This window comes from Nomia melanderi, chromosome 14, assembly GCF_051020985.1.
Source record: "Nomia melanderi isolate GNS246 chromosome 14, iyNomMela1, whole genome shotgun sequence".
Taxonomy (NCBI): Eukaryota; Metazoa; Arthropoda; class Insecta; order Hymenoptera; family Halictidae; genus Nomia; species Nomia melanderi.
The window spans coordinates 6,994,946-7,015,383 of NC_135012.1; the positions used below are offsets into that span (position 1 = coordinate 6,994,946).

General features: G+C 26.7%; 6 protein-coding genes and 1 long non-coding RNA gene across 11 annotated transcripts; 4 read left to right on the forward strand and 3 right to left on the reverse strand.

Annotated features, from left to right (window-relative positions):
- The first annotated feature begins 1,165 nt into the window (after positions 1-1,165).
- On the forward strand, positions 1,166-6,156 carry LOC116433754 (sphingomyelin phosphodiesterase 1). Its single transcript, XM_031992183.2, has 8 exons — positions 1,166-1,329; positions 3,306-3,616; positions 3,698-4,078; positions 4,155-4,327; positions 4,849-5,049; positions 5,231-5,576; positions 5,671-5,861; positions 5,966-6,156. Exons 1-8 carry the CDS (start codon positions 1,257-1,259, stop codon positions 6,087-6,089), a joined length of 1,800 nt encoding a protein of 599 aa, XP_031848043.1. The 5' UTR covers positions 1,166-1,256; the 3' UTR covers positions 6,090-6,156.
- Positions 6,154-8,639, reverse strand: Uqcc1 (Ubiquinol-cytochrome c reductase complex assembly factor 1). 3 transcript variants are annotated; one of them, XM_031992193.2, is made up of 6 exons: positions 8,490-8,639; positions 7,305-7,514; positions 7,014-7,086; positions 6,748-6,914; positions 6,400-6,594; positions 6,154-6,321 (listed from the first exon to the last, which is right to left on the reverse strand). In XM_031992193.2, exons 2-6 carry the CDS (start codon positions 7,437-7,439, stop codon positions 6,238-6,240), a joined length of 654 nt encoding a protein of 217 aa, XP_031848053.1. In that variant the 5' UTR covers positions 7,440-7,514; positions 8,490-8,639; the 3' UTR covers positions 6,154-6,237. The 3 variants fall into 3 exon arrangements, with proteins under 3 accessions (XP_031848053.1, XP_031848048.1, XP_031848052.1); XM_031992188.2 differs by lacking the exon at positions 8,490-8,639 and adding an exon at positions 7,872-8,253; XM_031992192.2 differs by lacking the exon at positions 8,490-8,639 and adding an exon at positions 7,759-7,884.
- On the forward strand, positions 8,272-12,008 carry Rabex-5 (Rabaptin-5-associated exchange factor for Rab5). Of its 2 annotated transcripts, XR_004236352.2 has the most exons (11): positions 8,272-8,415; positions 8,498-9,008; positions 9,378-9,493; positions 9,592-9,849; positions 9,937-10,066; positions 10,130-10,227; positions 10,319-10,575; positions 10,661-10,792; positions 10,885-11,130; positions 11,204-11,702; positions 11,872-12,008. XR_004236352.2 is itself a non-coding variant. In XM_031992182.2 (10 exons), exons 2-10 carry the CDS (start codon positions 8,830-8,832, stop codon positions 11,591-11,593), a joined length of 1,806 nt encoding a protein of 601 aa, XP_031848042.1. In that variant the 5' UTR covers positions 8,272-8,415; positions 8,498-8,829; the 3' UTR covers positions 11,594-11,931. The 2 variants fall into 2 exon arrangements, 1 of the variants encoding a protein (XP_031848042.1); XM_031992182.2 differs by having other exon boundaries at positions 11,204-11,931.
- A 336-nt stretch (positions 12,009-12,344) lies between these two features.
- sicily (NADH dehydrogenase (ubiquinone) complex I, assembly factor 6 homolog sicily) lies at positions 12,345-13,936 on the reverse strand. The gene is made up of 4 exons (XM_031992187.2): positions 13,787-13,936; positions 13,316-13,538; positions 12,842-13,240; positions 12,345-12,728 (listed from the first exon to the last, which is right to left on the reverse strand). Exons 1-4 carry the CDS (start codon positions 13,897-13,899, stop codon positions 12,552-12,554), a joined length of 912 nt encoding a protein of 303 aa, XP_031848047.1. The 5' UTR covers positions 13,900-13,936; the 3' UTR covers positions 12,345-12,551.
- LOC116433756 (guanine nucleotide-binding protein subunit beta-like protein 1) lies at positions 13,787-16,207 on the reverse strand. The gene is made up of 4 exons (XM_031992186.2): positions 15,606-16,207; positions 15,343-15,521; positions 14,832-15,150; positions 13,787-14,669 (listed from the first exon to the last, which is right to left on the reverse strand). Exons 1-4 carry the CDS (start codon positions 15,747-15,749, stop codon positions 14,367-14,369), a joined length of 945 nt encoding a protein of 314 aa, XP_031848046.1. The 5' UTR covers positions 15,750-16,207; the 3' UTR covers positions 13,787-14,366.
- Positions 14,189-15,277, forward strand: LOC143175256 (uncharacterized). Its single transcript, XR_012999997.1, has 2 exons — positions 14,189-14,340; positions 14,411-15,277. It is a non-coding gene; the product is annotated as an uncharacterized LOC143175256 (long non-coding RNA).
- Positions 16,208-16,218: 11 nt separating the features above from the next.
- Atg13 (Autophagy-related 13) lies at positions 16,219-20,176 on the forward strand. Of its 2 annotated transcripts, none has more exons than XM_031992185.2 (6): positions 16,219-16,313; positions 16,434-17,288; positions 17,850-18,198; positions 18,559-18,742; positions 18,827-19,151; positions 19,232-20,176. In XM_031992185.2, the coding sequence occupies exons 2-6, from the start codon at positions 17,136-17,138 to the stop codon at positions 19,445-19,447; spliced, it is 1,227 nt and encodes a 408-aa protein (XP_031848045.1). In that variant the 5' UTR covers positions 16,219-16,313; positions 16,434-17,135; the 3' UTR covers positions 19,448-20,176. The 2 variants fall into 2 exon arrangements, with proteins under 2 accessions (XP_031848045.1, XP_031848044.1); XM_031992184.2 differs by having other exon boundaries at positions 18,827-19,160; positions 19,232-20,170.
- The last annotated feature ends 262 nt before the right edge of the window (positions 20,177-20,438 follow it).

Here is a 20,438-nt window from a genome sequence, read left to right on the forward strand (position 1 = left end):
CATTTTCTTGTGGACTCTAAGAAAATTAAGGGAGAAAGATTCAAATTTACATTTGGCAAAATGTTTCGGAATTTCTAACTTATGACTCAAAAAAGATATCAATTTGATTATTGCAGTAAAAAATCACAAAAATTCAAACTTTCGAATGATGTACGATTTTTTATTTTAAAAAATCTTTTTAAAATAATTTTTTCAAAAATTGCAATACCAAAACAAATATATTCTCACATTCTAACAAAAAACTCTTTTAACACTTTTAAATCGTATAAGCCGCATCTTGCGGAAACTTTTCGTTTCACAACTGTAACACAAAATTCAACTCAATGTTGAATCCGTGGATGTAAAAATAGATGACCTTTACTTCGGAGCGTGATTTAAAAAAATTTTTTTTACATATATTGATAGTACTTGATGAAAAAGGGCTAAATTTTAAATTTCAGGTTTAAGAATTCATTAGTTCACGAGTTATGTACATATAAAGTTAATTAAAAATATGATGATAATAGATATTTTCACTAACTTATTAAAAAAAATTGTTAACCAAAAAGTAGTTATCAGTCAACAACAAATTACAATATCACAAATTGATAAAAAACTTATTAAACAATCAAAGGCAAGACTATCACAATTTTTAAAAATGAAAATACATATTTTTTAATAGTAATTGGCTTAATTTTATATAATAAAAAAGTATTAAATTAGGATACTTAAATCGAAAATTGATTAGTCTAGAAGTTATGATTTTTTCCCAAATATACCTACGTATTGAAAACACTATACATATGTATTTATCTATCTCCTTCTCTTGTACAACATACTTAAACACGAGAAAAAATTGATTTCAAAGTTCAAAAGTGTCGATTTTACAAAACACAAGCACTTTTGAACTTTGAAATCAAAAAACGTGATTTTTCAAATAACATACTTGATACCTTAAGTGTATTAAGTCCATCTAATTAGTTCAAAAGTTAAATAGGAACAACTTTCCTTGAGTTCGAGAAGTGAGAAAATTTCAAGCTCATTAATCATATTTTATTAAGCATAATGTCATCTGTGATGTATAACCAGTCAATTTTAAATGTTTAAAGTGTAATTATTTACTGCGATCTAAATCTCTAAGATTTAATCTTATTAAAAGAGATATCAATTTCGAAAGTTATCAGTACAAAAACGAAGACAAGATAAAGAAATAAGAGATCAGAAAACCGAACTGAATCGGTGAACAAGGCACAGTGCAACTACAAAGTGCATTCAAGATGTGGCTAAAAAAATTAATATTTCTTATATTTTTTGTTACCGTTAATTGTACCGTTATCCAGCACGTAAAAGGTAAAATCAAATAATTCATTTTAATAATTTCTCGAAAAACCATATTGAACCCTTTTAATGGATTTACGATTTAAATATTTAATTTAAGTAATATAAATTTATGAATAAATAAATCTATACATACTTCATTTTACTTTATTTATTAATCTTTTGTTTAAATGCATTGATTAATTTTCATTAAAAACAAAAGCTTAAATGTGTTAAATAAATATTTTTAAGGTATTATAAATTACTTATATAGTATTTATATGATCCTTTTTGTTTCTTGTTTAAAGTATTGTACATTGCATACGTCCCTCCATTTATGCGTCACTTTTTTTACGCAAGTCTCCGTTTTACGCGTAAATTATAATACTATTTACGCAGTATTGTTTATACGTGATATCACTATATGCGATCTGAATTTAATAACAAAGAATAAAATATACTTTTGTGTTCAGAAATGTCATTATTATTATTTTTTTGTTAAGCTACGTAAAATGAATATGTATTTCTAAAACTTATACCAGCTTTCTTTGCAATATTTTCTTTTCTTTTGTAATGGCAGACTCTATTTACGCGATTTTTATTCGTATAAAAATGAATTCTCGTGGAACGGATATTACTCGTACATAGAGCGACGGATGTACTATAAAATTAACAGTAACATCTAATTAATTTAAATGATTAATTTAAAAAATGTTATAAAAATTAATGAAATATTTAAATGTTTACTGCATATAAATTATAAATAATAGTTTGTCCTGATAACATAGTCTGTTCAAGGCTGTAAAATCTGGCGGGTATATTTTTATATGAATTTTATAAGTATTCCTATCTCTTTACACAATACATATTTAACAGAAAAACCGTAAAATGGCGGCCATATAAAAACGAAAAATCTGTTTCGTTATAATAATTTAATATTTGTTATTTATTTAAAAAAAAAGTATTATAGGTATTGACATAATTTTACTACAAACCATAAAAGGACATTTATTTTGCATGTATGTAAAATTTTAAGGAAATCGGATCTCTCATTGTTGATAAATCATAGCAACCATACAAAAGGAAACATTATACTTAACATTTAATAACTTTGTTAGTATGCATAAAAATTACATAAAAATTTAACTGTATATTCTTGATATATAAATATACATACATAAAAAATTTTGAAAATCTAACTATATTATTTTTATATTTAATAGTAATTTAAATGTCGCCGAAAAATGATCTCTTCAAACGAGAATACACCATGAAGTTATCTTGTAAGATACAAAATATTTGGGACAACATATGTGAACCTATTTAGATAAAAAGTATTTGTATAAAGAGAAAAATACACACTATTTAATATGATTGACACTGCTGTGTGAAACGTGCTATAAATAAATAAGATAAGATAAAATAAGATAAAGAGAACCGTTTGTAAATCACAGAAAATTTATTTATCAATAAAGGCTACAAAAGTCTTATTAATTAAAAGATAATAATCAATTTAAGTAATTTTAACAATACATATAACATAAAAACACACTTCTACCGACAACAATATATTCAAATATATTTCTCATACTTGAATATCTATGTGACAGAAGAATATTATAAAACTAATAATTAAAATTGTGTTAAGGAAATACGTAGGTAAAAAAAAAGGTAAAACTGCAGTGTATTGCTTTTTCCTACTTTTAGTTATTATACTATAGTTTTTGTTTGATGGGCTTCATTTTATCACTAAAATGAGAAATTAACGATGGGAAAATCACTATAGAGCTCGTGAGCTCCTAATTTGGCAACCCTGCTCTAAACCGTTCAATTTCCCCTATATAGCCACAGTGCTCTCGATCGGTGGTTCCCCTATCACCTCTATCGTCCGATGGAGAAAAGACTTCGCTTATCCTAAAAGCTATAGCGTTTCTTTATACTTTACTTTAAGTAACTGTTACATATTTCAATATTTATTTGAGAAGAATAAGAGTTTAATTTATTAACAGATATAACTGTATCTTCACTTGCTAATGAAATTGAACTGTGGACAAAACGAAACTATGAAACAGAATTATTTAAGGAAATGATAAAATATTTGAAAATTCCAACGGAGTTGCAAAATTCTGATTGGCGAACTTTCACAAAAGGAGCAGATAATGCTATTTGTACAATATGTCAAGCTACTGTAAAAACATTCATAAAATTACGGAAACAAGGAATGTCAGATGAAAGTATAAAAAATAAAGTAATCAAATTATGTGTGTTAATGAATATACAGAAAGAGAAAATTTGTAAAGGAGTAATCGAATTGAATCTGGTAATGTTCTTTCAATTTAATATAGATATATTTTTATATTATGTGGTTATAATTTCGTGTAACTTTTAATTACTTTTCTAGCCTACTGTTATGTACATAATAGATTCGAAACCAAATTTAACAGCTAATACAATTTGTGGTGTTGTCTTTGAAACAAAATCATGTCCTTTAAAAGACCCTGAATTTGAATGGAGTATTAATATTGGCAACAGTTCAAAAACAGTAATTAATGAAAAGAAGACAAATAAAGAATTCAAAGTTCTACAAATTACAGACATTCATTATGATCCGTTATATGAACCACGTGGTAATTCACATTGTGGAGAACCAGTTTGCTGCAGAAAAGGTCAAAACAAAACTAATATAAATGCATTAGCTGGATTCTGGGGAGATTATGAATCATGTGATACACCTTGGCATGCCATTATTGATGCTTTAACTCATATTAAACAAACACATCTGGTATTTTAACTAATGTATATTAATTCAAATATAAAACATGAATTAAATGTTCAATGACATCTTCTTACATTTATAGGGTATAAATTATGTATACTTCACTGGTGATGTGATAGATCATGGAGTATGGGAAACTTCAAAAGAAGGAAATATAAGAAGTCTTGAACAAATTTATAACAAAATTTATGAAATCTTTGGAAAGGTTCCAGTATTCCCAGTTCTTGGAAATCATGAACCACATCCTTTGAACCTGTAAATGCTTTTTAAAAATTCCAATAAAAGTATCATTCTATGAAATATATACAAATAATTCACAATGTTGCAAATAACTTTATTAGAGCATGAATGATATGTTAATGTTAATATATATTGTGCAGTATTTCATAATTTAAGTGTGCCCTATAATTTTTTTGAATAAATAGTCAATAACTATGCACTTTTATTGAATTAGTTAAAATAAAGTGCTTAATTTGTCTAAAAACAAGTTAAAATACATTTAAATAGTATATGATTATACGATATACGTCAACATTAAAATGTCATTTTACATATTAGATAATTGACCATAGATTTTTGGAAGAACATAATGTACATAAAAGTCTCACCATAAATAATTATATCATGTTAGACCATAAAAGACATAAATCTCTGGATACTATTTCATTGTGAGAAAGATATTTTAAAATTATTATAATTATCTTACATTAATTGCATTTTACTTCTACATTTAAATATCAAAACATCAAAAATATTTATTTCTTTAATTTGTATAGATTTTCACCAACAAATATAACATTAAACAATGTATCTACGAACTGGTTGTATGAATCTGTAGCAGATTTGTGGATCAGTTATGGTTGGTTACCAGAATACACACGTTCTACACTACTTCAAGGAGGATATTACACGGTTACTCCAAAAAAAGGATTCAGAATCATAGCTTTAAATTCTAATGTTTGCTATTGTTATAATTGGTATGTTGAAGAAAATGAAACAAAATGATGTTACTATAACATTTTATACAATATTTAATGGAATTTTTAATTGATTGATTGTACAATTTTATTTTCCTAAAAGGGATATTTTTATTATAATCTCTTTATGTGAAGATATATTAAATTATTGTACAGTTCATTAAAATATTTTTTATATTAGGTGGCTATGGTATACTCCAAGGGATCCAGACAATCAATTACAGTGGCTTACAAATACACTTCTTACTGCAGAAAAAAATCAAGAATTTGTACATATTTTGTCCCATGTACCTGTTAATAGCAACTCTTGTTTAAAAACATGGAAACGAGAGTATCTTAAAATAATTAACAGGTTTTCCCATTTAATTAGAGCAGAATTCAATGGACATACTCATAACGATGAAATGACAATATTTTACAATTCAAATCATGAAGCAGAAAATATTGCTTGGAATGGTGGTAGTATAACTTCTTACTCAAAATTGAATCCAAATTACAAAGTCTATAATGTGAATGGTAGTAGTTACGTAAGTTATTTTATGTTTAAAATTATACTAGATAACAAAATAAAAAAAATAGTAAATGTTTCAAAATCAAATGCATTTTAAACAATTCTTACAGGCAGTTACAGATTATGAAAATTGGATGTATGATCTTCATTCTGCTAATAAAAACGTCAACAAAAGACCAAAATGGTATAAATCATATTCTTTCAAAATGGAGTATGGCCTTTCAGATTTATCAGCTAAATCTTTACATAATTGGATATATACAGCAATAAACAATGAGACACTTCTAAACAAATATTACATGTAAGATAAAATTATAACAGAAATTATTTTCAAATATTGTTAAATTATAATTTATAAATACTTTTATAATATTAACATTAATTACGAACTATTGTTTGTTGCAGCAATTTTTATAAACGAGCTGAAGCTTCATTGGAAAGAAACTGTAATTTAAGCTGTAAGAAGCAATATTTGTGCCGCACGATTATGACCCATGAAAACCTAAATCAACTATGCAATAACATTTAAAAATATTATAATTTTCCATTAAAACTATTTATACAGAATATATGAAATATACAGTTAAATAAGAAATAAAGTTTTGTTGTAACATATGTTTATTATATGAATTTTATCTAATTAATATTTACAAATATATTTGTAAAATTAATAAACTCTATCTAACACTTTTCAATTGCATCCACTTAATATATGGATTCCACATAAGGTCATCTTCTGGTATTTTATCTAATAAATACATCTACACATAAAGAAAATTAATTTATGTCTCATAAAAGTATACAAATATTTCTTTTCTTCTTAAAATAAATTCAGTTACCTGCTTCCTCACATAAATTAAAAGTCTTTCGATCATCTCTGGATTATTACATTCTTCAACAAAGAATATTGTCCAGAGTGCAGCAGCTAATACTTTATCATCTGATAAAATTCCTTCATCGTAATGAATGAGAGCAGAGTAAAACTGACCCGTTAATTTTACCAATTGTTTCCTTTTTGTCCTTCCATCCATAGGCTAACAAAGAAAATCACATAAGTATTGTTAAAATTAAGACATCATTAAATGTAACAAAAATGAACCTTCTTATATCATAAAATATACACAACACAATTTAACATATACATATCTCTAAATATAAATATAAAGTGTGATTCATTATATACTTACACAAACTTTAGTCATTCTAACATCAATATCTTTCCACATAGACTCCAACATATTATCTCTAACAAATTTACCTTCGTTCCCTTCACTTATATAACGTACCATCAACATCCAAACATGTAATTCTGTGATTAAAAACCAAGAGAAAAATGTGTCGGGCATATTAAAATCTAAGAAATCAAACAATGCATTGAAATTAAAAATAGAGTTTGTTAAATTAATTTAATTCATATAATTACATTAAACATTAGTAAATATTAGTAATATACCTTTGTAAAATGTAGAATAGTCGACTGTTTCAAGTATGTTTGCATATAACAAATAACCTAAGCTTATTAATTGCTGAAATATATATAAAATTGATGAATTTTAAATACACAAAGCCTGTTACAAGTATCGATACAAACACAAAAATCAATGAAATTTCTATGTATCACTCATCAGTTAATTTCAGTTTATATCTTATACATTCGACTGAGCCTTTAATGAGCGAAAGTTAAGTTTGTCCACATATAATTCTCATAAAACTCATAGAAGTAATAATTAATAATTGTACTCACATATTTTCTTTTGTTAATGCGAAATAGTTTGAAGATTTTATTAATTCTTGGAGAATTACGGTATATATTACTTGGATGTAGGCTTACACGAGTATCATCAAAATCTTTACACATATGACGGATCTGTGGTCTCATTGAAAAACCTATATTATTTGAAATCACACATTGACGTTCTAAAGCATATTTCAATGCTGAAGACAATAATTCCTTCTGTAAAAGAGATTTCATCAGACTTATTACATAAAAAAATTACTGTAATTGAACAAATAAATTTAATTAAAAGGGTACTGAATTGCCTAAATAATATTACACAAATTAATACAACTTTCGAAATGATAAATGAATCTATATTTTTTTAAATTATCAAAATATTATTAACGAAAAGTAATATAAATTAATAAAAGTGTATTATATATTATCTACAAAAACAAGCTTAATATATATTTAATTATACCTTATGCATAACAACAACAATACGCAAGAAAAATTAATATTTTATATTAAAACTGAATACAAAATCATATATGTTAGGTTATATTATTGTAGTTCTTTCTTAATTAAACACACCTTTCTAAGAGTTAACATCAGAGAATACATCTTTCTTGTTTTAAATGATTGAAATTTTCAATTGATCATTAAAATTTCTAAATTTGTTTAATTCTCATGTTCGAGAGTCATAACTTTCCACTTTTCAAATATACTTGATAGACAATAGCCTAAACACGACAAGCGGAGAAATTCAAAACGTTACAATATTTTTGTAGTTTTGTTACTTAAATTCTATTACAATGACTACAATACATATTTTTTATTAGTTATTTAAGATCGCATCAATCGCTCTTAAGGATTATTAATATTTTATAAACATGTTATTATGAAATATTTAAACAATTTTACGCCAATTAAACTCTTATTGCGTATCGCCTTAATATACTATAGAACAGGGGTATCACCACTTGTGATTAAACACTTTTTACTGGTAAAGGTGGAGATGAAAAATGTACTCCTTACACAGCATATAACAAATGAAAAATAGGAAGTGTCCGTTCCGAATCTATTTAAATTTACCAGTAAATTTATTTAATAGACCTTATTTTTACTGATGTGTAAGGTAGGTATATATATATATATATACTCAATTATTCGAGCACATTTAAATGCTATAGTAAGTACATAAGTACTTGCCTATATAGGTACAAGGATGTTAAATTGGCCTGCGGACATTCCAATGACACTACTTTCATGAAAAATTACTCTCTCTATACCTATCTGGTACCTACTTATTTTTAAAAGATTAGAGTTAGTGGGGACCACTGTTTCCCAGTTACTTACTAGCGTAAGGGGAGTAAATCAGACACCTGTGTTTTAATTCAATTGGTAACAGTTTACGCATGCGTTTTCACATTTACCGCATCAAAATTTACGATTACAGTAATGACTACTATACATGACAAGTGGATGCTGTCTATAAAATGAAAAGTGAATCGAAAAAACAGTTGTAACATCATACAAAAAAACTGTCAAAATGTATTCAACGAAAACTCCTTCCTATAGAATTGAGGAAGCAGATTTGAAGTGCAAGAATGGTTGCGGATTTTATGGAAATGATGAGTGGGAAGGTTATTGTAGCAAATGTCATCGAGAATATTTACAAAAACAAAGATCTCAAACTGAGAGTAACGTTTATGGACAAGGATACGATGTGTAGGTTTATTAATTGAATAGTAGTTTAATAAAATAATTTTAATGTTTGATAATTTCAAATGTTTCATTTTCAATGTAATTTATGCATTGTATAACAGAAAAACTTAGTAGCTTATAATTCTTGCATTATATAGTGAAAAATTCTATATACTTTTCCCATTTCCTTTTTATAAACTTGTATAATGTTATTTAATTAAAGTAATATAATAATTTTGTATATACATATAACGGATTTAATAATACAAAAAAATATTGCAAAAATTCAACTGATACACATAATTTTTTAAACAATCAAATGATTAAATGTTGTTTTTATAGCATTTAAAAAATTTTTTATAACATTAATATTTTATAACATTAATATTTTAGCCATTCTATGAATCGGAGTGCAACTAATGCTCAACAAAAATATGAAGAGAAGAAAGTACAACAAGAAAAAAAGTACAAATTGTTAAATATATCTTTCCGTAAACCAGTTACAAAAGGTAAACATGTATTCTGTTACTTTTTGTTTTGTTTTATTTAAATTGTTTAAAAAGAAGTAGATTAGAAATTATTCTAAGATATTAATTTTTGTGAGGAGCACAGGGATATCAAGAGTTACTACACGAATTAACAAAAGATAATCCCGATCTGGAAAAAGTAAAAGCAGAAAATCGTGAATTACTAGTTATGATTGCTAAGACACCGGTGGACAGAGATGTTAAAAAATGCATGCATTCTTTTATAGTCGAGGTACTTCAAAATAAGGATATAAAGAGAATAGAAGAACTTTCAGAAATTGTACAAAACTTTTATCAAGTATTCGCCAAGCGTTTAGAAAACAATACCAAATATGCAGGTATTATAAGATCAGTATTAATATTAATACTAAACATTTTTTATGTGTTCCTAAAATGGTTATTTAATTGTTTCAACATTATTTTAGATATAACACCAGAAATAAAAGAAAAATTATTAGATTACGTTGAAAGATATTGTATGACTTCACTCTATAGGATTCTCTTTTGTCCTCCCTTCACGAATGATGAAGAAAAGGATTTAGCTATACAAAAAAGGTTCAGTTTGTTTAGATGTTACAGTACATAGTAAATTTGAAATAAAATAACATATTTTTGCAGAATTCGACAACTAAATTGGGTCAGTGGAAAAAATTTAGAGTGCAGAATACATGAAACTAGTTCAGAAGTTAGAGAACTTGTCTACACTTCTATAACAGGTTTGTATATAAAACTTTTAATTATAATATATAAATGTTTTTAAGTTTTTTTTTGAAAATTATGAATATTATTTGAATGAAATTTTTTCAGATTTACTAAATATGGATTCTGCAAAAGCTCCACAAGAAAAACTTTCTTGCGTAATTTATTGCTGTAGGAATATATTTTTAATGTTACAGCAGTCTGTCGGTGGACCAGCATCTGCAGATGAATTTCTTCCTGCACTGATTTTTATTGTTCTGAAAGCTAATCCCGCTCGCCTTAAGAGCAATATTAATTTTATCACTAGATTTTGTAATGCAAGCAGATTAATGACAGGGGAAGGTGGATATTACTTCACTAATTTGGTATGAGGCATAATAATATTTATTCTTTTTCTCGTTTTAAACGAAAATCTACGTAAAAAATGCAGACTGAAAAAATCATTTGCAGTGTTGTGCTGTATCTTTCATTGAAAATTTAACAGCCGCATCATTAAATATGGATGAAAAAGATTTTAATGCGTATATGTCCGGGGAACGTGTACCTGCCAACACTTGGGAATCTGCTCTAATGATATGTGAAGTACATATTACACGTACAATATAATTATACTATATTATTTAATAATATTTTATTATATTTAATCGATTTCTTTTTATTTAAATTTTTTACAGAGTTTGCACTTAATGTGCGAAGATATAACACTTCTTGATGAAATAAAAGCTAAAACTAAAGAAATGATAAATGAAACATTAGATTTGAAAGAAAAAATGTTACGGTTTCAAGAGGAGATTGAATCAGAAGTAAATACTGTTTTGGAAAGAACTCCGTTATTAATTACACATAGTCAAAGATTACCAACCAATTTGGACTGCGAAGATATAGAAAGTTACCAATTACCACCTCCAATTATTCCACAAGTAAATTATTATTTACTAATAATATATTTGGTCCATTTACTATGACAAAATTGATTTTAATTGTTCCTTTTAGGTTTGTTCTACTACAGTTAACAATTCCGCTCATCAGAACGATATGAGAATTTCTTTAATAGATGATTGTGTAACACCATCTCCTACTTTTGATTTTCCCTCTTTCATGGGCGATGATAGCTTTGATGTAAGCAAGGCGGAGGATGAAACTAGTCTCATAAGCTTGGATGCACAATGTGATTTTGATATCCAACAAGATAAGTCTACAAATGAATTATTACCAACTCATTTGCATTTAGCTTCTGCAGCAGAACCAGAAAAGGAAGATTATCATGGGTTTACTATTCAAGGTTCAAATATACCCACAATTCCTTGTAGTACTGGGGATTTATCCCTTAATTCTACAGAAACTGATTGCGAAAATTATACGAACTATTTCCACAATGTATAAAACATATTATGTAAATGAAATATACTTTATGAAGGATGTTTCACTTTTATGTATAATTCGTACAAAGATTCTTGTGAAACATTGCAGTTGTAGTGCAAATAACGTTTAGGTAATTTAAAAATATGAATTTAAATAAAAATTGTATGACGTCATGGATAAAATTAAATTTATTGATTATCAGTATTTAATGCAATTGATGTATTAAAATAATTTCAAACACATATTTATGTATTTCATGTTATTGTATTTTAAGCTTATAGTGGACATGTTTCTTCTAGCTACGAGAATGGGCGTGTTATGAGTAGAATACCATGTTCTGGTAACAAAAATTTAAAGAAATCAGACATTTTGTTGTTGAATAAATATTATATGAAGAAAGTTTATGATATATAAAAATTTTATATATATATCTTTTATTAATTAATAATAAATAATAATAGTAACTTAGAATAATAACTTATAAAAAATAATGATATTCACTATATTCTAAGGGTCAGTGTTTGATTCTGTTGTTTAGCAATTTTAACAAGTCACAGATGGAATGAAATGTATTTTATAAATAAATTTCCTATCATTACGTTATTTCTTTTCTTTAACGTTACTACATCAATATTTTGGCAGAATTAAAATTTGTCTATCCTTTGTATTTTATTACAATGAAACTGACTACGTGTTTTGAAAGATAAAGTAACACTAAATGAAACTACTTCATGTCAGTGGTTAAATTAACTCCAATTTAATTAATTACTTATGTATACATAAAAAATTGAAATTCTATTTATTAATAAAATAGATTTACCCATTTTATAAAATAATCACATTTGTATTTCTGAATACTGCATATCAGATTAATTCAAAAGTACTGTTTTAATAATTATACTACATTATACATGTATATATCTACAAATATATATATACATAAATCAGCAAATACAAGGTAATAACGCACAAAAAAATTTCAGAAAAATGTTTTCCACAATATACGAAATGGTAGTGTACTCTTGCTTCTCTGCAATTTTGTATCAAATATATTAAAATCTGCTTTCCTTAATGCATCTAAATAATTTTCTAAACAAAGTATTGGAAGAAAGATTACACGTATATCTTTCTCTAATTTATGGGTAAGAGATATCGCCTATAATTATAAAATATTTTCAATTAGAATTCACACATTAAAATGTAAATTTTGTGTTATATTAAATTTATTTATTTAAAACTATTTTCATTTTATTCAAAAAATATTTTTACCATATCTAAATGCTGTTTCCCATAAGAAGCAATATCATATATTGCATCTTGAAGACCTTGGTTAGTTTGACCTTGAAATATAGCTTCTGTAGAAACACCATGTTTCATTAAAATATCTTGCGGTAGCATATTCACTCTAATATTTGCATTACGAGGAACTGATCGAATTAAATTAATGATTCCTTGAGCTTTGCCCAAATGACTTGCAGCATGGTCTGCATTAACATCAGTAATACCATGACCCTCTAATAATAGATAATAAATGGAAGATGTACTATATTCTGCATATTTTTCTATTGCATTCATATTAAGCAACAAACAATTATTAAGATATTCTGAGCGAACATCTATTAGACGTTTAAAATAACGTTTAGATAAGGAACACTTTTCTTTCAATACCTGTAAATAATCTTATTAAAAATGCCATAACATTTATTAAATTAATACTAAATGAAATAAGTTGCAAAACAATACTCTATCTAATTCCAACATAACAGGAATTCTCGGAGGATTTCCATTGTATGTATTATTCAACGCATCTGTCCAAAATTTTAGCTTCATTTGTCCTATTTTAGAGTCATATACTTGTTCTAGTACTAGAGCCACTTCTACGTTAAATGCACGAATTGAAAATCCAATTGATCTAGTTTTAGATGATAATGGTAATGTGCATATATAATTTTCATGGTCATATTTTCTGAGAAAAAGTAAAATGACAGTAAGATATAAAAACTTTCCATTTTTCTTATTTGAAAGAAACTTTACAATTTGTAGAAATTCAAGTTCCTTAAAAATTCTATAATTTTCTGTAAATTGTTGTTTTAATTTATAGAATTAAAAACTTGATTGTTTTTCATAATGTAAGAAAAATAATTGAAAGTAAATTTTGTAAAAACTGTATTACTTTAAAAATATTACACTCATTTGTTATCTATTATTATGTACCTAACTAGTTCATGACAATATTCAGCTGGGGTTTGTTTTGTAGCTACACTTGAATATTTCAAGATATGCGACTGTATAATCCGAACAACATTTAATAAACCTCTTCCAGTCATACTGAATTCTTCTAATGTACATTCACGTTATATACAGGTTTCATCAAAACAAAAATGGCGGTTTCTCACTAATCAATCTCTTATTGGATGATTTTGCACGGTATAAATTAAACAAAGTTGAACGTACTTGGTATCTACACTTACTTATCCAGTAAATAGTAAATATCTATTTATACTACATTACTCAGGAGAAGAACCTCGGGACGGCACGGAAGTAAAAGATACATAACTTATTTCATTAAAATATTCTAGAAAGAGTGATCTCATAAAAATAAAATAAATTTAAGAAACTGGTTTATTTATCTGAAAAAAGGGGATGATTCCTGTAACTTATGAATGATATTTCAGAAACCAAAAGTACATCTTATTTGATGTTACTAAATTCAGATCATGAATAAAAATTACCGCATAAATCGAGGGTTAGGTGTATACAATTTTAAGGTAACGAATTATTTTCCAAAGTTAATTTAATTGTAAATATCCCACAATGCAATGTATCCATCTTTTGCAGCTGTAGCCATTATACATTTATCGTCATACATTTTTACTGTATCTGAGGAATATACAATGTCCTGTACTGTATCTCTATGCTGACTTAAAACAGCTAACGCTTTCAAAGTTTTCCAAGAAAATATTCTAATTCGACTGTCCCAACCACCAACTGCTACAATCTTAGCATCAGGTCTTATAGTGATTACAGAAGTACCAGAATTCTTTAATGTAATTTTAGTTTTATCACATAATAAATGATTTTCTGATAAAGTAAATACCTACAAATGACAAATTTATTTTTATAGTAACAAGACATTGAAACAATTACATTATTAACTGCACAAAAAATCATAATATAGTTTTTATATTAAATTTTAAATTATCTTTGTAGAGTCTTTTTTTTAATAAATATAGTTAACAATTAGTATTACATATTTTACCTGTAATTGATTAGAAGGACCACCAATGATTCCTTTCATTAAGGTGGTATCAAAATCCAAGGCCATTGGGCACTGTTCTGTTGTTAAATAATTCAATGTCTTTTTTTGCCTGATGTCCCATAAAATTAACTTACCACATTCGTAACCTATTAAAACCAATTTTTCATCTTTCAATGGTTTGATTACCATTACTTCTCCTAAATTTTTAAAATTTGAAGAATTCAATTCTAATTCCATACTAAATGTACGTGTAGATAATATTCCAACTTTTGATTCTTTAAGTGGTACAAGTAGCTGGTTCTGAGAAAGTGTTTGAAACCTGTCATAGACATTACATATTTATTATGTTTTAAAACTACTATAGGGTAAAAGCAAATTATATTACAATATTATAATTTCGTATTAATTGAATGTCATTAAATAAATGTAATTATGTTTTCTTTTTATTACAATTTTTCATTTCGTACAAAAAATGACAGTTACTTATATATGTGCACATACAAACAAATACCTGCAATAATGATAAAAGTCTGTTTCAATCGATTTATATTGGTTCCAATGGGATTCTGTTCTTTTATATGCCTTTATTAAACCACATTTATGTTGTACAAATAAATCATCATTATCCAAACTTTGTAAACTTAAACAACATTCTTGTCCTGATTTAATAAAACTTAATTCTCGATTTATCTTAAACATAAAAGATATGAAATTTATTTTTTAGTAATGTAAATTATTCTTACACTATAAGAAATATTAAAATAATTTATTTACATTTAAATCCCAAATGTGAACATTTCCCTTAGCAGTGCCTGCATGAAGAAATTCTACATTTGGAGTTATTTGAAAAAGAATAGAATGAATACTGCCCATATCACTTCGGAAAAGGTATATTGGGTCTGGAGGAGGTATCGCCATTGGTACAAAATTATTGTCTTCGTTATATCACATTAATATTATAGGTTACTGTAACATCCATTGCCAATAGTCTTTACTTTATTTTGGAGAAAATAACTAACTATGCATTGATGTGAGTATATAATTTTAATAGGAATGTAATAATTTCTGTTTTTAGAGAAACAATACAAAGCGCAGCTTTTATAGCACAATGTGTTTTAGTATAGATATCATTGTACATTTGCATGAACATTTTTAGCATTTAATAAACTCATCTAAACTTAAAGTTTTAACCCGTACGTTAAAATCTTTTGAGTATTGTTCTATTTTTACATGACTTAAAAAAGATTATGAGAAATCCTTATTTTTAAAAATCACATTTTCACAAAAAGAGCTTCAATTCATTATTAAACTTTAAAAATTCTAACCACAATAAAGTAATTTTACTGTTTCATGCAATAAAAACACGTCATAAAATAATGTAATATAGACTATAGACAACTACGACAGGAATGTGCTAGGAACTTGTAAATTACCCTCTCCATAGTACCTACCTTACCATCCGTTGGACTAGAATTGTCAGCTGTGAGTTTTATTTATAATTCTGATTGGTTACATGTAACTGTATTGACTAATAGCAAATTAATATTGAAAATAAAATGAAAATAGTTGAAAACTGATCAATTAGATCCGCATTTCTTTCAGGGTTTTTCTTATGTGCAATGAAGAGCACAAAGTTGTTTAAGCTTGGGCAATTCTTCGAATAGAAATAGTAGGGGAACCGCTGATTGAGAGTCACTAACTTGTAGGACGTCGATTCGACATCCCTCTTTAAATGAATAGTCGATTTTGCCTAGTTCTATACACGAGACGTAGAGTGTAAATCTATAGTGTTAAATAATATAACACGATGTAAGTTCGCCTTAGCAGTACCAAGCGAATTCATTGTGCAACCTACTACATTTTGTTCAACGGTGTATTATTCATAAAAAGAGATACTCAAATTATCAATTGATTCGAATATTTTCGAGTTTGTTGCTATATTAAATCAACGGTGACCTGGATTCTATGCAGAATAAAGTTGAATCGACCCATTATACATAACCTGTTATACAGCTGTACGCAGTACAATGCAACGATATGATGACCATGCTGTTGTCAAATTATTGTTTTTCGGTTGGAGTTCTTACATTAGGAACCCATAAGAAAACTTGGAATTGTTGGCTGATTCGCGTGCGATGATTCACACGTGCGAGTATCAAAAACAATCACACAATGTAATTTTAAAGACAGTTAAAGGGAATGTTTTGGTATATTCAAAATTTTATTCAGTTTAGTGATGTCTGTAGTTCCCATTCAGTAAGTGTGTTTGTTTAAAAGAAATTGTGAGAAACAATTAACACTAAAATGTCTACGTTAAAACTGAGTATGCAAGATAAAAGAGACTTGGATAAGTTTACTAAATTCTTGGCATTAAAAGCTGCTCAAATTATAGTGCAGTCGAGGTCAGGTGAAAAGGTCAGCACAAAGTGCAAGCCAAATTCATCTGGAACAGATTGGGTAAGCACGTTTTTTAGAATAAATTAGAACATAATGTTATTAAGAACTGATAAATTTACTATTTCTTTGGTCTTATGATAAATATATTTTTTCTATTGTATATTAAGTGTTTGAAATGATAAGTAAATAACAAATGATAAAAAATTGATTACGTATGTTATACTTTGATTGTAGTATGTATCAAAGTTCTAAAGTATAATGCGTATATTTAATTTCAGTAATAAATGTATTAAATGAACAGTTCAACTTTTCATTATATAAATGCATAGTTATGTTTACTGTTTTATGCATATGTTGATAGTTTTTAAAGAAATATTTAATTTTAATTCTGCAAATGTATATCTAAATTTAGATGAAATCTTATTTTTATGTATTTTGTCTATATTTCTATATATCTTTCAATGTAGTGTTACATCAATGTGTTAATAACTATAATCTTAGAAGCAGGTAATATAGGTTATTATTAAATCGTAATATTGATTATAAAATATTAGTGGATAATTATTATGGTTCATTCCACATTTTTAAAGGTTTCTACATTTATATTTTTTTCTTGTGTAGTTCAATTTAGCTATTCAAGATGTACCAGAAGTGTTGGCTGAAGCTAAGAGGGCATTATATGGGGAAATAGTTAATTCAACTACACCTCTTTGTATCGAAATCTCTTTGAGAACTGTTGAAGGTGACACAATGGTTTTAGAAACATGGAGTCTTTGCGTTTTGCCTGAACATAGTGATCCTACTATAAGAGTAACATATACAGTATATAACAGAATGGGCATTTTATTGAAATCTTTATTGTCTATATCAAGAATTACTCCTGCTTATAAATTGAGTAGAAGACAAGGCCCAGAATCCTATGTTATTTGTTATAGAATTTATATGGGAGAGCCACAATTACATACTTTAGGTACAAGTTTTATTCATCGTATATTAAACTTTCATGTAATTTATGTTGCTTTAAAACAGTGAATGTTACAAGGATCATCAATGATAGCATTGGTGTCATTGATGATTGACAACAATGGAATAAATTACAATAATTAATTGTAAATAATATAAAGAACAATAATTATAAATTTTCCAATATTGCTAATGATGTAATATAAAGTGATAACATTCAGTGAGATAAAGCTTCAAAATATAATTAAGTATATTTTACCTCTATGTGTATATGTACTTTGCTTAGTGAAAACAAATCACACATTTTTTTTTGTCTTTCCATTTTAATAACTTGTTTACAACTAAACTAAAATAAATCTTTTTTAAGGTGATAATTATAAAAATGTTAGAGTAGGTCAATTGTGCACACCTGTGGGCACAATTCATTTATCAGTATCATATAGAACAAAGATGACTATTTCTCCAACTCATACTGGTCGTGATTCAATAATGTTGAAAAGTGATCATTTTCATTCAGATTTAAGTCCTCGCCATACAAGGTATCAACAGAGGTAAATGGTGATATAATGTTTGAATTTTATTAACTATTATCGATATATATCAAATGTACTCAAATATTTCAATTTACATTTTAGTGAAGAAACATCAAAGTCTCTCAGTGATACAATTAAAGTAGGAGCATTTGTAGTCAATAAACCTGTTACAGTTAACGAGGAAGATTTTGTTATACCAGATGTACCTTTTAGTTCTTTATTAACTCCTAGACAAACTTCACCTCCGCCTGTTACGGTAGCTGAAGTTACAAATACAAAGACTGCGGTAACGACTACCACAACGGATAGCAGCAATGGAAATAATGAAAGACTTACAAATGATAACACAACATCAAAGTGCAACTCACAGAATGGATCTAGGAGAAGTAGTTGCTCAATGACCAGTGCGAACGACGATTTTATTATGGTAGATTTGGTAATTAACGTTCCTACGTTTATAGCGTATTTATGATGCGGTACCTTTAAACTTCTGAAATGTTATTCTAGAAAACACCTTTTGCTGTAACGAATACTAATAGTGATTTAGGAGCATTTTATCGTGAATGTCAAAGTGCACCACAACTTCAAGCTTTTATGGAGGAAACAACACTCGCTGAACAAGTAGGGGGAGATCTTACTAAACAGTTGGAAACATTCGAAACAAATATGCGACGATATGAGGATATTCTGTCATCCTTATGTCATACAGAAAATAATAACTAATATTATTATCGAATTATATAATGTTAGGTGCTTTGACAAGAAATGTAATTCTATACAGACAATGTATAGCATTGTGTCCTAGATTTAAGTAAATTTTCATTACACGAAGTTAATACTACTTGAACAAAAGTATTTTAATGACATTTCATGCTAAATGCTATCAACGCTTACGATCGCTTACAAATTGAATAAAAATTTTGAAACAAGATATATCTATAGAATACAAAAGTAATAATCGTTCACTCATAAAAAGTGAACACAGTAAAAAATTGTCAATAAGAATTGTTCACGTGTATGTACATTTGGCTTTAAATGTATGGCTTAGTGACATTCTTTTTTACAAATTTCTGATACAATATTAATACATTCAACTAAAATATAAATGAACTTAAACTTCATTACAAAGTGCTTTAAATTATTTTTTTTTCAAGTAAATTTTATTCCTTAACTGGTATTGTAAAATTTGTTGTAAATTTGATGTACATTCTTTGTTGAAAAATTTATGAATATATTGCAAATTAATAAGCAATGTCAACAATGCTTAGTTATAATATATGTTTAAAATGTTAATTAATTTATTGCTTGTACATAGTGTAAATTGTGCTTGAGCATTGTAATATTAATTGATGATTATGAAGAAACTATATAACTTTTTCATATTTTATTAATCCAATCACTTAATAAATGAGGCTGTGCTGGTAAATTGTGTACAATTTTTTGTGTAAAGTAATGTATACATACCCAAATTATAATATATTAATAAGTTACTTTTAGTTGTAAGTGAATGTACAAAACAATATAAAGTAAAAATTTTGATGTAGTAAAATGTTGAAGTTTTCTTATTCGTAATAAATAAATAATATATTTTTAATGTAATTATTTATATATTTAATTTGTTATTAATAAATTAGTATGTATAAAATCGTATGGATCTTAGCAATCTAATTATAAAATATCGTAAAACATGGAAATTACAGAAAACTGGAACATT

What these genes read in the sequence shown, in the direction of transcription:
- sicily (XM_031992187.2), bottom strand. Translation starts at nt 13,899, where the DNA reads ATGACTGGAAGAGGTTTATTAAATGTTGTTCGGATTATACAGTCGCAT. An exon ending in TTATGTTGGAATTAGATAGA is followed by an intron (nt 13,241 to 13,315) that starts GTATTGTTTTGC and finishes GATTATTTACAG; the next exon opens with GTATTGAAAGAAAAGTGTTC. An exon ending in GGAAACAGCATTTAGATATG is followed by an intron (nt 12,729 to 12,841) that starts GTAAAAATATTT and finishes TTATAATTATAG; the next exon opens with GCGATATCTCTTACCCATAA.
- Rabex-5 (XM_031992182.2), top strand. Translation starts at nt 8,830, where the DNA reads ATGTATTCAACGAAAACTCCTTCCTATAGAATTGAGGAAGCAGATTTG. An exon ending in TATGGACAAGGATACGATGT is followed by an intron (nt 9,009 to 9,377) that starts GTAGGTTTATTA and finishes TTAATATTTTAG; the next exon opens with CCATTCTATGAATCGGAGTG. An exon ending in AAACAATACCAAATATGCAG is followed by an intron (nt 9,850 to 9,936) that starts GTATTATAAGAT and finishes ACATTATTTTAG; the next exon opens with ATATAACACCAGAAATAAAA.
- Uqcc1 (XM_031992188.2), bottom strand. Translation starts at nt 7,901, where the DNA reads ATGTATTCTCTGATGTTAACTCTTAGAAAG. An exon ending in GCATTAACAAAAGAAAATAT is followed by an intron (nt 7,087 to 7,304) that starts GTGAGTACAATT and finishes TATATATTTCAG; the next exon opens with CAATTAATAAGCTTAGGTTA. An exon ending in CTATTCTACATTTTACAAAG is followed by an intron (nt 6,915 to 7,013) that starts GTATATTACTAA and finishes TTGATTTCTTAG; the next exon opens with ATTTTAATATGCCCGACACA.
- LOC116433754 (XM_031992183.2), top strand. Translation starts at nt 1,257, where the DNA reads ATGTGGCTAAAAAAATTAATATTTCTTATATTTTTTGTTACCGTTAAT. An exon ending in GAACCACATCCTTTGAACCT is followed by an intron (nt 4,328 to 4,848) that starts GTAAATGCTTTT and finishes TAATTTGTATAG; the next exon opens with ATTTTCACCAACAAATATAA. An exon ending in GTTTGCTATTGTTATAATTG is followed by an intron (nt 5,050 to 5,230) that starts GTATGTTGAAGA and finishes TTTTTATATTAG; the next exon opens with GTGGCTATGGTATACTCCAA.
- LOC116433756 (XM_031992186.2), bottom strand. Translation starts at nt 15,749, where the DNA reads ATGGCGATACCTCCTCCAGACCCAATATACCTTTTCCGAAGTGATATG. An exon ending in TTCACATTTGGGATTTAAAT is followed by an intron (nt 15,522 to 15,605) that starts GTAAATAAATTA and finishes TTTATGTTTAAG; the next exon opens with ATAAATCGAGAATTAAGTTT. An exon ending in GACTTTTATCATTATTGCAG is followed by an intron (nt 15,151 to 15,342) that starts GTATTTGTTTGT and finishes TGTCTATGACAG; the next exon opens with GTTTCAAACACTTTCTCAGA.
- Atg13 (XM_031992184.2), top strand. Translation starts at nt 17,136, where the DNA reads ATGTCTACGTTAAAACTGAGTATGCAAGATAAAAGAGACTTGGATAAG. An exon ending in ATTCATCTGGAACAGATTGG is followed by an intron (nt 17,289 to 17,849) that starts GTAAGCACGTTT and finishes TTTCTTGTGTAG; the next exon opens with TTCAATTTAGCTATTCAAGA. An exon ending in CATACAAGGTATCAACAGAG is followed by an intron (nt 18,743 to 18,826) that starts GTAAATGGTGAT and finishes TTTACATTTTAG; the next exon opens with TGAAGAAACATCAAAGTCTC.